This window comes from Apteryx mantelli, chromosome 5 (genome assembly GCF_036417845.1).
Source record: "Apteryx mantelli isolate bAptMan1 chromosome 5, bAptMan1.hap1, whole genome shotgun sequence".
Taxonomy (NCBI): domain Eukaryota; kingdom Metazoa; phylum Chordata; class Aves; order Apterygiformes; family Apterygidae; genus Apteryx; species Apteryx mantelli.
The window spans coordinates 69924376-69940184 of NC_089982.1; the positions used below are offsets into that span (position 1 = coordinate 69924376).

The 15809-nt window shown below is 33.7% G+C and overlaps 1 protein-coding gene across 2 annotated transcripts in view; it reads left to right on the top strand.

Annotated features, from left to right (window-relative positions):
- LCORL (ligand dependent nuclear receptor corepressor like) overlaps window positions 1–15809 on the top strand; it is an 89391-nt gene that overhangs the window by 63416 nt on the left and 10166 nt on the right. Inside the window, exon 1 of one of the 2 annotated variants that reach the window (XM_067298189.1) lies at window positions 5386–7234. The exons of the other annotated variant lie outside the window; for it this stretch is intronic. Coding sequence (XP_067154290.1) covers window positions 5413–7234 — 1822 coding nt within the window. The 5' untranslated portion in view covers window positions 5386–5412. Of the gene's footprint in view, window positions 1–5385; window positions 7235–15809 lie in introns of those variants that run through there. 2 annotated transcript variants of the gene reach the window in all.

Below are 15809 nucleotides of genomic sequence, written 5' to 3' on the forward strand. Positions count from 1 at the left end.
TATTATGCAAGGGTAGATAACCAGGAAAGAGATCATATTAGGAGATGGAGGAGTCTCCAGTATGTCTGTGATAATCAGGATGTAGCTTCATTCAGTAGGTTGATCTTCATATAGCCAATTCAAAGCAGTTTTGAGGCATTTGGAAAGCTTGCTTGCTAGCTTTGAGAAGCTTTCAGGGTTCTGGAAGTTTCTTCCACCAGTGAGCATGTATTAAATAAAAATTACTCACATTTTGGATATAAGTGGCTTACAGTTAAAGATCTCCAGTGAAACTCCATTAGACATAGCTTATAAGTCTAGAAAGACAAACATCTGTCTGTTTAGAGATTTCAGCCTACAGCAGGAGGTACCATAGTCATCATTTTAGCAAATTAGTACTTAACAAATTTACTGCGATTTACAAACAAAATATTGAAGACCTAGTGCTCTGTTCATTTTTTTTCTATATAACTTTAAAAAACATTATTTCATTAAAGTCATGGTGGTGAGGAAGGCAATTAATTTTTTATCCATAATTGAATTACTAGAATAAACTTTCTTTTTACAAGTGATACATTTTAACATCTGGTGACTCCTGAATTTGTAGGACAATCTGTAACAAAATGGCCCCAAGTTAAGTCAGAGAAGTAACACTCAAATTCTTCTCAATGTAGTGGCATTTCAAAAACAGTTAAATCAATGTAGTGGCATTTCAAAAACAGTTAAATCTTGACAAGACATACCCTTGAATAATGTTCTTTTTATTTTAGATTGCAAGTGCAAAGAAGGGTTTTGTTGTTTTTTCTTCTTCTAATGCCATCAGTTATTTCAGTTTAAGTGTAATTACAATTTCAACCAATAGTATCAGGATTATTTTAGGCTTTTATGAGCTCTAAACTTTAAAATTCATGGGGGACAATAAAAATACAAAATTATGTATGTATAATTTTTAGTGAGAAAGATAAAGCAAAAAGTTATTGTTGATGCTAATTACACTGAGTATGAACTAATTAATAGGCAACTTTATATAAACATATGTTAATTTTTAAAAATGTTTGTTCCTTGATCGATATGGTTGTAAAACTAATCAAAATGAATTTTTTCCAAAGTATAGGCTTAAATACAAAAAATTACATGAGGTGATATTAGAGTGAAAAGTTAGTGTCATGTTCAGAGTTTGGTGATATGTTTAAACAATACATACTTTTCTAAAACAGAATTCTTATAATATTTTCTGCTCGTGCAATTGGTTTCACTAAAACATTTGAATTAGATGTTAACTATCTGATGATAGTTGCTATCCAAGATATGGATTTTGTATTTAGTTGGAGAGAGATCTGTATTAATTTCTACCATGGAAAATTTTCAGCTTTTCAATATAAATGATTTATTAGGTAAGTAGTGACATTAGTTTTAATAATTGATAAGAAATGAATTAAATAGTTAAGGTAATATTTCATAAGTGATTTTATTCTGAGTGAATATCTTTGAGAACAACTGCTTAGAAGTCTTACTTAGATATAGACCTACCCTGTATTTGAGATTTAAATCTTTGACACAGAATTTACTTATTTCAGTGGTGATTGTTTCTGTATTATTAAGGAATCCGTGCGTGTTGTGCATGTGCACACGTGTGTAATATATTGCAATGAAAAGCCTGTGACAGACTCCTGCAACGTATTTAAAAATGAAAAGGGAGGCTTGTATCTAAAAAGGAACAGTAACAGCAGCAAATGGCCATTTTTAAAACTTTACGTTAGCCTGTTAAGATTCAGTGTCTGTTCAAAAATAAATCCTAAAAAGGATTTTTAAATAGTATGCTGAAGAGCATTCAATACACTATGGTATGAATTAGGATTATAGATGGTCGTGTTGAAGCTCATAACTGGGATGCAGAAGAGATGGGTCTGTTACTGCCTCTGCCAGAAGCTTCAAATGTGACCTTAGGCAAGTCCCTTAACCTGTCTGTGCCTCAACTACTCAGTTTGTGAAATGGGAGTAATACTAAACTCCCAGGCTGGTGGTGAGGCTTTACTTTGTTAATGACTAGGGTAGTTTGAAACATCAGGAACTTAATATTATTGAAATTACCTTTAGATATGAGAAGCTATGTTTCAAAGTATTGGTTTTGTCTATTAATTTCTTTCTAATTATTTTACTTCTTACCATCGTAGGACTATCATCGCTATGTATAAGATACACATCATTTCAAGTGAAACTTGCAAAGATAAATGAATTGTACAAATAGATTAGAAACTGCTTTGCAAATTTCAGGGTTTTAATCTTGAGTTTAACCATTATAACAGACATTATATATGGTATTTTACTGTAATTTATGTTTTGTTTTGATTTGTTTTCATTTCCAGTTCAAGTTCAACAGCTGATGCAAAATCAGAGGAAACAACTAATTTGGAAAAAGGAAAATCAACATTAAACAAAGTTTTGGAGACTTTTTGTTCATATCACTGGCAACAGACTTTGGCCATGTTAAAATTTTTAATACAAGATGAAAATGTTTCTATAGTTTGTAGTTGCAAGCAAACGCATTTTGTCCACTCTGAAACTCCCAGTTCCCTCACTGAAGAGGATAGTCATATTTTATTTTGCAATTGCAACAGACATACGCTGACAAAAAGGTGCTGTTTACAAAATCAAAGACCAAACACTTGTTTACCACCTCTGTCTGTCTGTATTAAAGATTTCCATTGTTTGTCATGCCAAGCTGTAGCAATTGGATGTATTAAGACAGTGGTGAATAAAGCATGTAGTTCTCATAGGTACTGTGCTGAACAGTTACAAAATCGTAACAACAGGCATTCTGTGAAAGCGGCAGCATGTACATCTTCTTCTGCTAAGGATTATGATGTGCTGAACAGCATTAAAAGTTCAAGTAGATCTCGCAGCCCATCACCACCTCCACTATCACCTGTACAGAGTAAAGAATTTGAAACATTGGAAGGATCAGTTACAGATTTTCCAACTTTAGACAACAAGCTTGAAATATCCATCAACCAGCCTCCATCCCTCTTGCCAGCTGAAGAAAGCAATGGAAAATTTGATTATGAAAGTAAAACTTGCAGAGGAAAAGTGACTGAGTATTCAGACAGAACATTGCTATCAACAGATCAAGAAAGCAGCAATTGCTATATAAATTCTGAGAAGTTTGAGAAAGGTGAGCATTCTGCCATTTTTCAAGATTTAATGGACCGTATTAATGAAAAATTAAAATCAATAGAAACTACAGATATAGCAACAAATCTTGTAAAATTTTCTAGCAGTGACAGGGCACCAGAAAATGATGTGAAGTTGGGAGACTTCATAACCTCTCTCTTGCATAACGCTAAGGCAAGTGATTACAGTTTTATGGAATTACTTAGCCAACATGATAAACAAATGGAAAATAAAATTATCCAAACAAGATTTCGCAAGCGTCAGGAAACTTTATTTGCAATGTATAATTCCCCTGATTCACCATTCATTCGACGACAGTCTTTGCAAATCAAGAGGGAACTTGCAAGCCTTGATGAAACTCTTATAAGAAAAAAGTCCAGTTCTGAGAGAAATGCAAAGAAATCTACAAAAAATTTTGATAAGATATACCCAGACAAAAGACACAGCTTTACTGTGATAGAAGATAAAGCTTTGCAAGATCTTGAAAGTAATCCATGTATGAATTGCCAAAGCCAACCAGTGTGCTTTCCAATACACCAGCCAGAATCTTTCAAACTACCTCTTGCTGGTTTTCAAAGCAGCTCTGGCTTTCTGTCTTTTTCAGAAAACAGTGCTATTGCAACCAATCAAATTAACTTTGCAAAAAAGCAAGGAGATTTTGCAACCATAAAAGAGACTGATCAGATGTCTCTGAAGGAGGAAGGCAAGAGAATCTTGGGCAGAACTAAACGTAACATTGTGCCACCTGGATGGTACTCTGTATATGTAGCAAACAATATTGTATTTGGAAAATCATCCAAAGCAAAAAAGTCTTTAGAAAGTTTGGAAAAAATGAAAATAAAGAAATACATTCACACTGAAAGATGTAGTGACAGAAATGTAAGCAAAATTGCAAGAAACACAAATCTACAAGTTGTTGTAGAGCGTTTAGAAGATACAATAAACTTAGCCAAAAAGACTAACAACCCATTGTTGGATAGTTACAAAATAAGCCAAAAATTAAAAGATTGTGCTTATGAGCATGTTATGAACCCAGCTGCTAGGAGAGGCTTACCTTTCAGTCTTAATGAAACAAGATGCATAGGACAAAGTTTCCTTCCACATTCGCATGTGCCAAGCAGCAGTAAAACCACAACTGCGTGTGTGACAACAAATAAGCAAGAAGTGGGTATAGATCAAGAAATTAATGACAACCTTTTGAAATCTTCATCCTTTGATTCATCCAGTTCAACTTCCAGTAATGGGGACTTGCATACCACTTCCGAAGTTGGAGAGATCTCATCTCCCTTAAACTATTCTAGCCCTATTAAGCTTATGTTTGTCTCAGAGGTTAATAGCAGTGAAGGAGTCAAATATACTTTGACATCTGCAACTGCATCTTCTAAAGCAAATACAGATAGTTGTTCGTTGCAGGGGTACACAGACACTGTGTTGGAAGAACAGGCCACAAGAGATCTTTCTTGTGCAGTCCGTGTCAAGGATTGTAATCACAATGAAAATAGCACTAAGGAGGAATCAAGTTGCATTTATGCAGAAGCAAATATAGGCTCTTGTGCTGGTGGTCAAACTAACTCAAATAATTCTAAACAAAATGAAGAAACTGTGGAGAAATCAAGCAGTAGCAGTGAATTGGTTTTAAAAAGAAAACCTGGTAGACCAAAGAAAATAGGTCCTCAAGTTGTTAAGCAGATTAAGAGACCTATTGGACGACCTCCAAAACCAAAAACAGACTTAACTGAAAGTACAGAACGTAGAACTGAACTTAGCAGTGGTGGGAAAAGTACCAAATCTGATGCAGCGGTAATGGAAGAAGTTAACAGTAACAAAAATATTATTGTGACAGTTGTTTTTGGAAGGTCAAGAAGAACTAAAAGACATGTTTCTGAAGGTAATCTAAATGTAATCAGCGTTCTGCCTACACAACACATTGATTCCAATTTTGCCAGTGATCATAGTAAGGCAAGGCAAAATGCAGAAACTGAAAATGCTTTGACTGAAATAGTAAAAGCCTTACAGAATTCTGCTACTGAAAATGAAGTCTCTGGTTATGACTATATTAGACCTATCAAGAGTAACCCAGCATCACCACATCGTTGCAGCAATATTATACGGCCAGTTAAAAAACCTTTAACCACCATTCGAAAACCTGGTAGACCAGCAAAAGTAAAAATCTCTGGCATATCAGTGACTGTTAATAGATTTTCACCTCAGGAAAGAAAAGTGAGTATTAGCAACTGTTTGCCTCCTTTGCAACAACAGAACATGTTAGAAAAAACCATACCACAGGAGAAAAGCAATCCACTGTGCAATAAAATGGGTCAAGTAAAGAGCATTCAGAAAGATTCTAGAAAGGATGGATCAGACAGTGTTATTACAACATTGTCAAGAAAACGTGAAACTCCATTGAGACATTCTGTCAGAGACAGAAAACCCTCACTTCACTTTTTACATTCATTAGCATCTTCTAGTGCATTTACTTGTAGAAGTGCCTTGCTACATAAATCTTACAAACTCCATTTGAGAAAAGCTAAAAATCAAAAGGATAAACATAGGCAATCAAATCAGAGCACAGCATCCAAAGATACCTCAGAAATGAGAAATTCAGGGAATGCAAAAAAGGGTCCTGAGGATGATGAATTCAGGCCCACTAATGAAGTATCATCAGATCCCATTTTTTCATCAAATCCTTCTCTCAGGTGGTGGGCTACTTCCACTTCAAACGACACTTTGTTGGAAGAACTAAATAATAGATTTGAACAGATAACTAATACCTGGTTGCGAGTGGGGGGAAATGAGTTTGATAAATGTGTATGTGAAAAAAGGGATCCCATTGAACAAGACTGTAACACTGCAATGTCAAATCCTTTAGACTCCTGCCTTGTAGAACTTGAAACATCACCTATAAAAATGCTTTTTCAGAAAAAGTGTAATATGAATGAACTCTGTACCTGGTTTATGCAAACTACAGAAACACAGTCTCTCTCTCTAGTGAGAAAGGCAAATGCTCGCAATCCTTTAGAAGTAGTTAATAACAGAGAGATAAAGATGGAAACTAAACAATCTGATCTTAGTACTTGCCCTTTCAGAAAGCACTTTAAAAAGTTTGCACTATCCTCTCCTTCAAAACCAGCAGGAAAGTTACAAATATTACATAACATGGTCAGCTCTCCAGTCTTAAGCATGAAAAGTAATTTCACCTTAGCCAGATTAAAAAGAAGTGAATTTAAGAAGTTACAACATGATAGGTGGGGACAAACGAAAAAGCTATATAACCAGGCTCCAGGAGGCTGGAAATCAAAAAAGAAAAATTTACAGTTCTTTTGCCAAAGCCAGTTGTTTAAAAGTACAAGTGAGGAAACCAGTGATGAAATGTCCAAGCTCCAGGAAAAAAATGCAGTAGAAATCCATACCACTGAAGCTTTGGTGGAATCTCAGAGTAGTCTCTTGTCAACTGGAAATGAAGCCAGAGGTGCACTTGTCCAACAGATGATGGGATCTTCTGACTTTAACCCACATCCTGGTTTAGTAAATATACTTAAACCACATGCGGAGACAAATGGAACAATTTGTGGCCAACAAAATGTTAGAAAAGAACAAAGCCAAGATAAACTGTTTCAAAATGCATGGAAAGCCAAAACTTTTAGAGATTGTAGAATATTTTTGAGAAAAATCAGCCATATTGAGCAGCACAATTCATTTAAGTTAAATAATATCATTTATTATCCTGAAGTTGTTGAAAGTAAGAGCAATCAGGCTTATATGGAAGAAAAAAGACATCCACTTTTAAGGTCCCATTCCACTAAGCAAAATGCATTAAAGAAACAAGAAAATGAAATGGAAACATCTAAAGGAACTAATTCTTCCAAAGTGACTGAAAGGCTGGATGACCAGTTTAGCAGCAGAAAATTAAGTAGTGGTGTAAACCATGATGATAATCCTGCTGGTAATTCTGAAGTTCTTATCAGAATAAACAAAAGAAAAAGTCCACAGTGGGAGACAACAGATACAAATATAAGGAAAAGGCATAAGAGACAATCATGCAATAGTGGACAAATGGCAACTTATTACCCAAAGTACCAGCTAGGTAAGTTCTTGTTCCCCCCTTCACCTTAACACTGTAAACTTAAAGAATTGGATAAATCAAATAACTAGGCACTTCAGATATTTTTTATTGCATGATATTCATTTTAATTTCAGAAGAGTAATAAAATTTACATTTTATAGCATCAGAATAGTACAGAAAGTGCAATTTTAAAATGTATATAATTTACAATGTAGTCTTTCAACTACAATACATGTATTACATTCTATTATGACTATTAGTAGCATACCAAGATGAAAGAAAAAGAGGTAACTAATATAATTCAGACAGACAACAAATTAAGTTCTGATGTATCTTAAGTCGGGGCAGCTGGTTATTGATTTCAAAAGGAACAGAATTTCATTCCACTGTGTAGTTTCTGATATTATGAGAAAGGTTTAATTATAAAATGAAGCAGAAACTCAGTGTATTAACATATAATTGTAAAACAATAAACTTTTTTTTGTCATTTAGTGATTTCTAGTGTAAATCCGTAATGGATTTATAATTAAATAGCAATATCTGTAATGGATTTATAATTAAAGTAACAAATAGTCCTACATACTTCTGAGAAGTATTCATTCGATCTGTTTCAGTGTCAGCTCAATGCCACATGAAATCTGCTGACTCAAAGGGGTTTGTTGTATTGACTCCTTACAGAACAATTTCCAATATGAAATTATTCTAGTCAAGAACAACATAAAATTTCCATGCTAAGTGTATTTGTTTGTAATATTTTTAGGCTAGTCTGAAATTAAATCCATTTTTTAAAGCAGGATATTTATAACACATTGGTATACAACTGATCTCAGAAAGGCCACTTAAAACAGGTCCACTTGTGAAATTATTTTTCCTTTTAAGTGAAGAGAACTCCTTATACAGAAGTTTCAGCTCATTTTAATAAAATAACTAAAGTATTAAGTACTCACCAAAGTACAAAAAGGTTCTGCAATAGAAATTATATTACTGCAGAAGTATTAATTTATAGAAACAATATCATATTAGCTAATCTGAATATATTGCCTAGAGAATAAAAAAAATACTTAAAACATCAGAACAAAATCTGATGTCCCTCTTTTATTCTATATTGAAGAAAACTATCTATGATGATGAACTGAATGATTAATTTAAGTTGTAATATAAACAATATTATGGCTACTACAATATTATATAGTATACTTCATGTCTTTTGTGCTTTATGTAATGTATGAAATTCTTTGTATTAGGCTCATTCAGTATAATCCACTTCTCCAAAAGTACAGTTTTTTGGAATGTATATTTATGCTATTATTTTGTATTTTAATTCACTGATTTGGGGCCAAACGCAACATAAAAACTTGTTTTTAAAAAGTTCAAACCTTGACACAGAATTGTTATAAAAAAGCCAGAACTAGAAAGGGAAAGGGTAACATATATCCATTCTTTTTTGCAAATGAAGAAAGAGCTCTCTCATACTTGTTTTCATTTTGTAATTTTGACTGTAGTCAAGAAAAATCTGCATTCAAATTATATTTATCTTAAACTTTTTCTTACTATAACAATGTAAGAATTATTACTGTAGTGTCGTCTCCTGTTAGTTCCAATTGGGACTCATAATTTTATTTACCTGATAACTTTCCTCCTTCAGTTTTGACTTTTAGGAAATCTGATAACTATTTTAAGATTTGACATTATTTCATTTTCAATTTTTGTTATTTCCCCTTTTACTCATAGTTTCTCATATCAGTTGTTGTCTTTAGAAAGGGTATAACAGAAAGTTCACTGGTGAAAGAAATGTTAAACCTACAGACAAAGAATTGTGATTCTGGAACTTTGTCCAAGCTTGTGACCCCAAAGCTTTTTTGGGGTACTGTTGCAGTATCAGGGGATTGTCTGATACAGAAAATGATGTCTTCTCTTGGCATGTTGATTCAGATTTGTGTACTGTCTGCACTAGCCAAGGAAATCATATAAACATTTTTAGTCAAGCATACAGTTACTGGCTAAAAAGAAGGAATATGATTTCTAGTTGTGCATGCATGCGTTTCCAAACATAACTCCTGCATCTGGAAGTTTTATGCACATGAAAACATCATTATTCATTCATATGTTCTTTGGATTGCATTTTTGTTGATGTTTGATGATGATGATTTGTATCATTGTTCTGTTGCCATATTTGAAATGCTATTATACACACATTTATGATAAATATTTAAAGCTTTTCTTCAAGTTTTATTGATCTGGGTGTCTTACCAAATGTTGTTGAAAGGTGTTGTGATGCTGTTTTACTCTGAAGCACTGAGGCAAGTAGGCAGAATGTTATCAAATTGTTGTGCATACCCAATTTTTGTTAAAACTGTGCAAGCAGAATAGGGTCAGTTGAATTCTTAAGACTAAGATAGTAACAAGCAACTAGAACTAGCCATGCATTCAATCTAGCAACAGAAGAGATTTGGTCACTTTTTTAAATTGTTTTTTTCAAGGTAAGGTGGGTGTTGGATACATAGGTGCATATTTTTGATACTACTTGGCTTGTGAACTGTTGATTCAACAATGCATTCGATTAGCTGAGGCGGTTCCCTTTCATTGTAAATCTATGTTCTGACCATGTTAATTATTTTCTTTGGGAATACTGAAACATTATTTACTGCCTATGGTAGCAAAGAAAATCACGTAAGCCTACTTTTAGGAAAATGTTTATGTTTCTTTCCATGAGGATGGTTCAGTGTGTTTCCCTCAGTATTGCTGAAGACCACATTCAGATGCTTAGGACTTGGCTAAAGTAGACACAAAAAGGCTTCAAGAGAGCCAAGCTAAAATAAGAGAAACATTAATCCAATGATAAAATTGGCCATGATAAAAGACTCCATTTTAGGAACTTAGCATATAAAAATATTTCATTATTTCCCTCAGGAGAAGGTGTGGATTTATCAGAATACCAAAGGGAGCTGTGGACCTACCACAGCAGCAGGCAATAGCACATGCTCTGATTATATGATATGCTATATCGTGCCCTTCATATTAGGGTGGGAGCTCACATGAAAAAAACTTTCAAAATCAATTCTGATCACTTGAAGCTGGAATTTTTTCTTTGTTTAATATGAACTTTTTCATTTTCTCCCTTATAATGTGGCTGTTGGGCTGGGCAAGTAGTCTAGAGTTTTAGAAAAAAAAGTCTATTCTATTTGTTGGCAGAGGATTTAAAATTTCAATTTTAATTTTTTATTATATTTGAATGCTATTTTTAAATGCTATCTTAATGAGATAAAGTTAGCTAAGTGCTTGAAATGAGAATTTGCTAATCTATGTAATCATTTCAAAGTAGAATACAAGATTAAGGAATCTAACTGAAAACTGGGCATTGTATTTTTATGAGTCTAACTGGACTCCTGATTTTGCATGTAAAGTAATATCTATTTTAATATATTAATATGCCAACAGTCAAAACTTTTCTCAAACTTTACATGCCTTACTTGAAATATTCTTAAAGTTGAAAGGATATATTGTATGCACCTTTTGTACATACATATTAGTATGGTATTAATATTCCAGTGTTGTTGCTTACTTGTATTAGGGTGGTGCAGTCCAGTTGAGATAAGCTTCCACAATGTGAATCACTTTACGGCTACAGTGGAAAAAGACATTAGTCCCACACCAATGATCTAGTGACAAAAACAAGTTTTTTAGCAAGTCCCTCAAGCTTTCTAGTTCTTGAAGGAGCACATTCTACTCTCCTGCTGTGGGACAAATTTAAAATGCTAGGTCAGTTAAAATGCAAAAAAGACATACTGAAATAGTCATTAAATCTGTTGCTTTTGAGAAAACCTTTTCAACGGCCATGTCTTAGCTCTTTTCTTAAAGGCTTTTCATCAGAAGCATTACTTGGCTTCAGAATAAGCTTCACTGGTGATGCAGAATAAGCAGATGGAACTTTTTATAACTAATTGTCAGAAAGGAAGTTACTTTTTTACAGACAGCCGTAAAACAAACTAAGCAAATTAATAGAAAACATAGAAAAAATATTGGCATTGTCAATAAGTGGACCTTTTTAATGCAGAAATATAAAAGCAGAGATGTAAACTTGATATATAGTTGACTAAACTTATATAATAAATCCAGACTCATTTAATGAACTCAGTGGTCTCTGCGCCATTCCCCTTAATGCAGCTGCAGCAACTCTACTACAGTCAAATACTCCATCGTCTTTAACACTCTGGAATTCCACGTACCAAACGCAATGATACAGCCTTTCCTCCCCTTGTGTTTCCTCTCCCATCATGTAATCTACTGTACTAGCTCAGTAAAAAGTTGAGAGGCGTATAAATTTTGGATGCTGTTTTGAATAGGGCTGGTTTACATGTTGGCTTGAGGTATGTTGTTCCTTACATTATCATGAGGATTTGGAGCTAAGGATTTTTAATTTAGCTTATCTGAACTATAGACTTCTTTCAAAGAACACAACTCTGAAGTCTTTCATGTTCATTAAGCCTTTGTATATGAATTTTATGCCCAAGGTTATACGTAAGGGTTCTTTTTCATCATTTTATTCAGTATTGTCTCATCTTTTTTTTTTAGTTGATATACTAACATTTGATTTCCAGAAAGACTGAGAAACTCATTCTTATCTTTTCCTGTTTGCCCTCAGTCCGGAGGAAATTATTGTTAGACTTTGTAGCTTTCTTTAGGAAATTGAAAACACTATATAAATATGGTTTCTATATTTTTGCTTAAGCCTTTCTCCAGAAGAGAAAATAGGAGGTTTCCCAGCCCTGCATAGTGATTTTGAAAATATAACAAGTACATATCCCTTTTAAAATCCTGTCTTCTGTTAAGAGTTTAGTGCTCTAAAGAGTTGCAGTTGATGTTAGATGCTCAGGAAAAGGATAAAGATCAAACAACACAGCCTGTGATGGCATAACTTGTTTGTACAAAGTATATTCTTAAGTCTTGATTGTATATGCTAGCATAGATTTTGCTATAATTCTGCTAGTAATTGGTCACAAGTGGTAAAATAAAAAATACTCAGTTTTTGGAACTAATTTGATAAAGTGTTTCAGAAAGAAAAAAAAATATTTTAAGTATCTTTAACCCTGAGTCAGCAAAATGTTTAACTGCATGAGTAGCTCTGTGAAGTCGCTGCAGCTATTCACTTGTAAAGGTGATCTACTAAGCCAGGTTTTAGACAGTACATCTAAATTTATATAAAAATAGTGTAGATCTATATAAAATACTGCTTTGTTACAAATGAAGTACTAGTGTATCCTTCTGAAGAAAAGTTTTAAATTATTGGTGCAAAATTTTCATATAATTTAGATCAACTGGAATGAATAATAAAGAAATATGTGAAAATTTCTATGGACATGATAAATTATACAGAAATAGAAATTTGTCTTTTTTTTTTTAATACTGTCAATACAGTATTATGTAGTCTGACCATCATCAGGAAGGTTAGTCATACTGAGACAATTCCACATTACAGTGTCTTGCTGTGGGGAAATATTCCTGTTCAAGAAAGATACTTTAATCCGTAGAAGCATGTATGCTATGTATCTATTGTGCATTCCTCTATTGCTTATACCACAACACTAGTGTTCTTTTTCTTGCACTTAATTTTTGTAAAGTGTCTTATACTAGAATCCTCATTTAATTACCTTCAAAAAGTACAGAATCTAGTTCGAGTATGCGAGGTGAAGATTTCTAACAGTGCTGGGAAGACTGGGCTGTTTTTACATATATTCATGGCTAGATTGTTTTCCTTCCTTAATTCCTCTTTCCCCCAATCAAAACACAGTTTTAGATTGTCCATTCTTTGAGGTTCAGACACCTTCTTCAGATTCTCAAGCCAAATATACTGCCATATTTATTAACTGTTTATCCTTTTGCTAACACTGTCCTTTAATTTTGCTGTAATTAGCCATTTTAATACAAATTTAACGCAAATTTTAATACAGATTTTGGCAGTATTTTAAGGACAGCATTTTCTTATTTTAAGGTTTTTTCTCTCCCATTTCCCGTAGTGAAAATGAAAAGTAAAGACTCTCTACCCTTTAAAATGGCCTTAAGTCTTGAGTGTTCCCTAGGTTATCAAGTGTTTTGAAAAGCTTTTGACAGCTTTCAGATTCCAGTTAAGCCTGATATTTTCTAATTGGATGTATCTGAATGGAAGTTATTTTATAGGGAAAACCCAAGATTATAAGAGCAGCATTTTGCATTCACATGCACACAGCACTTGCAACATCATCGTTGACATTTTTGCCCTTAGCAGTATAATTGAGTTAGTATCATGCTCTGTGGCCTTAGTGTAATGTGAAACATGATGGTGAGCTTGTGCTTGTAGCTGGTGGAGAACACTTATACACTCATCATTAACAAAGCTGACTGCCTAGTTATTTGAAAGATACTATTAGGTGTTTTAAAATAAACAAGTCTGAAGAAAGATTATTTTTGGTAACCCAATTTATGCTTTTTAACAGATAAATCTATGTTTTGTAGATACGTACCTACATATGTAGGATATGTGCCCACCTATGAAATGAGAACATTTCTAATGTACCATTTTAAGAAAGAATCCCTTTCTTGCAATACTGCAAATGGAACTCAGATTGAAGTCCCAGTTTAGAAGTTAATTGGCATTATTTATTACTTTCTGTTGTTTGCAGACAATTTTTATAGTGCCTATTAAAATGTTGGAAAATAGAAGTTGTTTCACTGCAGTCAGATAACTTTTAAAAATATTGCAGACTCTCTAACCGTACAGTAATTATAATATATTCCACACATTTTTATCAGGTTCCTAACCAAGTTACAACTGAAATAAAATACTTTTTTGATTGGTGGCAGTGTACCTTAATAAGGTAATGTCTGCTGTTCAAAAGCATCTCTCCATCTTCTCATTTCAACTTCATAAGGTGTTACCTTGAATTACTTCAGTTTTCATATTTCCTCCATCTGTTATTTCTTTTTCTGAATTGTTAGATTGCCAGCTTTCAGCTGACTGACTTAGCTACTTTCTGTACTTGTCTTGTTTTGTCATCTAACTGCTCACTTTCTGTTTTTTTCTTCAATACGTGATTTTGTCAACGTTATTTTTTATTCTACTCACTTTAAGTCAGACTAGCTGTGTTTTCCCTGCAGCTTCCTACCATTTTCTCCACTCTTACAGAATCAGAGAAAATGTGCCCACATTTTCAGAAAGTTTGATGGGCCCAAACAGTTCTGCCTGACTATTTCTCACAAATGTTTAGCTCCCATAATGAAGATTACACCATTTTCAGTGGCTGTCTGTCTGTTCCAGTATTAGTTATCCCACTGCTTTTTATATATCATGATATTTATTTGTATTTTTACAGTAATATAACCTTGTTGACTTGTGCTTAATACGCGATCCACTAAAGCTCTCCACTCCTTTGTTAAAGAACAGATACTACCTAACCTGCATTTGTATGATTGCTTATTCCCACTGTGGCACCGTACTTTGCCGTAATCCCTGCCATTCACTCTGGAAGTCACTCCACGTTCATCTGCGTTCTCTCTCGTACTTTGCTCTTCTTTCATACCAAGCTGTAGTTGATTCTCAGATGCATCAGCTTTCTTTGGTCCAAGCTGTATGCTTGTGAGTGCCCAAACATACTTTCAGGAGTAGTGCAGAATTAGTGCAGTCCAGTTTCATGCACTTTTTTTTTTTAACTTCATATTTATCATTGTCTAATTCTACTGTTCCACATTCTGAGTTTTATTATGTTTTATGAGAAAGATATCAGTTAACCTGCTTCAAAGATTTCCTCAAATCCAGGTATGAAAAAGCTTTTCTAAACAGTCATGCCTACTTTTTAAACCATTTTTACTTGTTGAAGACCATTTAACCTTTATGTTTTTCCTAAGATACCAAGATGCAGGTCTTTTCCAAAAGCCAGATGTGTAAATGGACTTTGCCTTCCTAGTTCCTTGCTTTCAGGTCAACAGCTCTGGAAACTTAAAAATTCTAGAAAAATTACTCTTTCTGATTGCTTTCTCATGAAAAGTTACAGATTCTCTTCTTGTGGAACAGGTATAGCAGTTTATATTTCTATTTTCATTTTTCATAGCTGAAGGAAAAGGACCTTTTTCTTATGCTGATTTCTCATGTTCTAGACATCAGTAAAGGCTACTTAGATTATTCCTCAATGGTCTTTGGAGTTCAAATAATGGTACTAGGTATCTTGCTCTGTTAAGTTTGAGAGGATATAAATATACATCTAGAGAGAAACTTGATACTTTATGGAGAGTTAGGCTTGTTTTCTGTATTCTGTATGTTTGTTTTTTGTCAATCTGACAGATTATTCTACCATTTGATGTGTTCTTTCAGTTGAATTCACCTGACTTCTGTTTGCATTCAGCTTTGTGTTCCTTACCACAAATTACATTTAGACAGTAGTTTCACAAACATTTGTTTCAGTGATTGTGCCAGCTTACCCACTCTCCATCCTCTCCTTACTGCCACTTGCTCCTTTCTGTCTCTGCTTTTAGGCACATTTATCTTTCTAGTCTAAAGTTCTAGAAATGTGTGAGTTTGAAGAAATTCTTCTTTTGTGTATAAAATTTTTTCCTGAGATGGTTCATA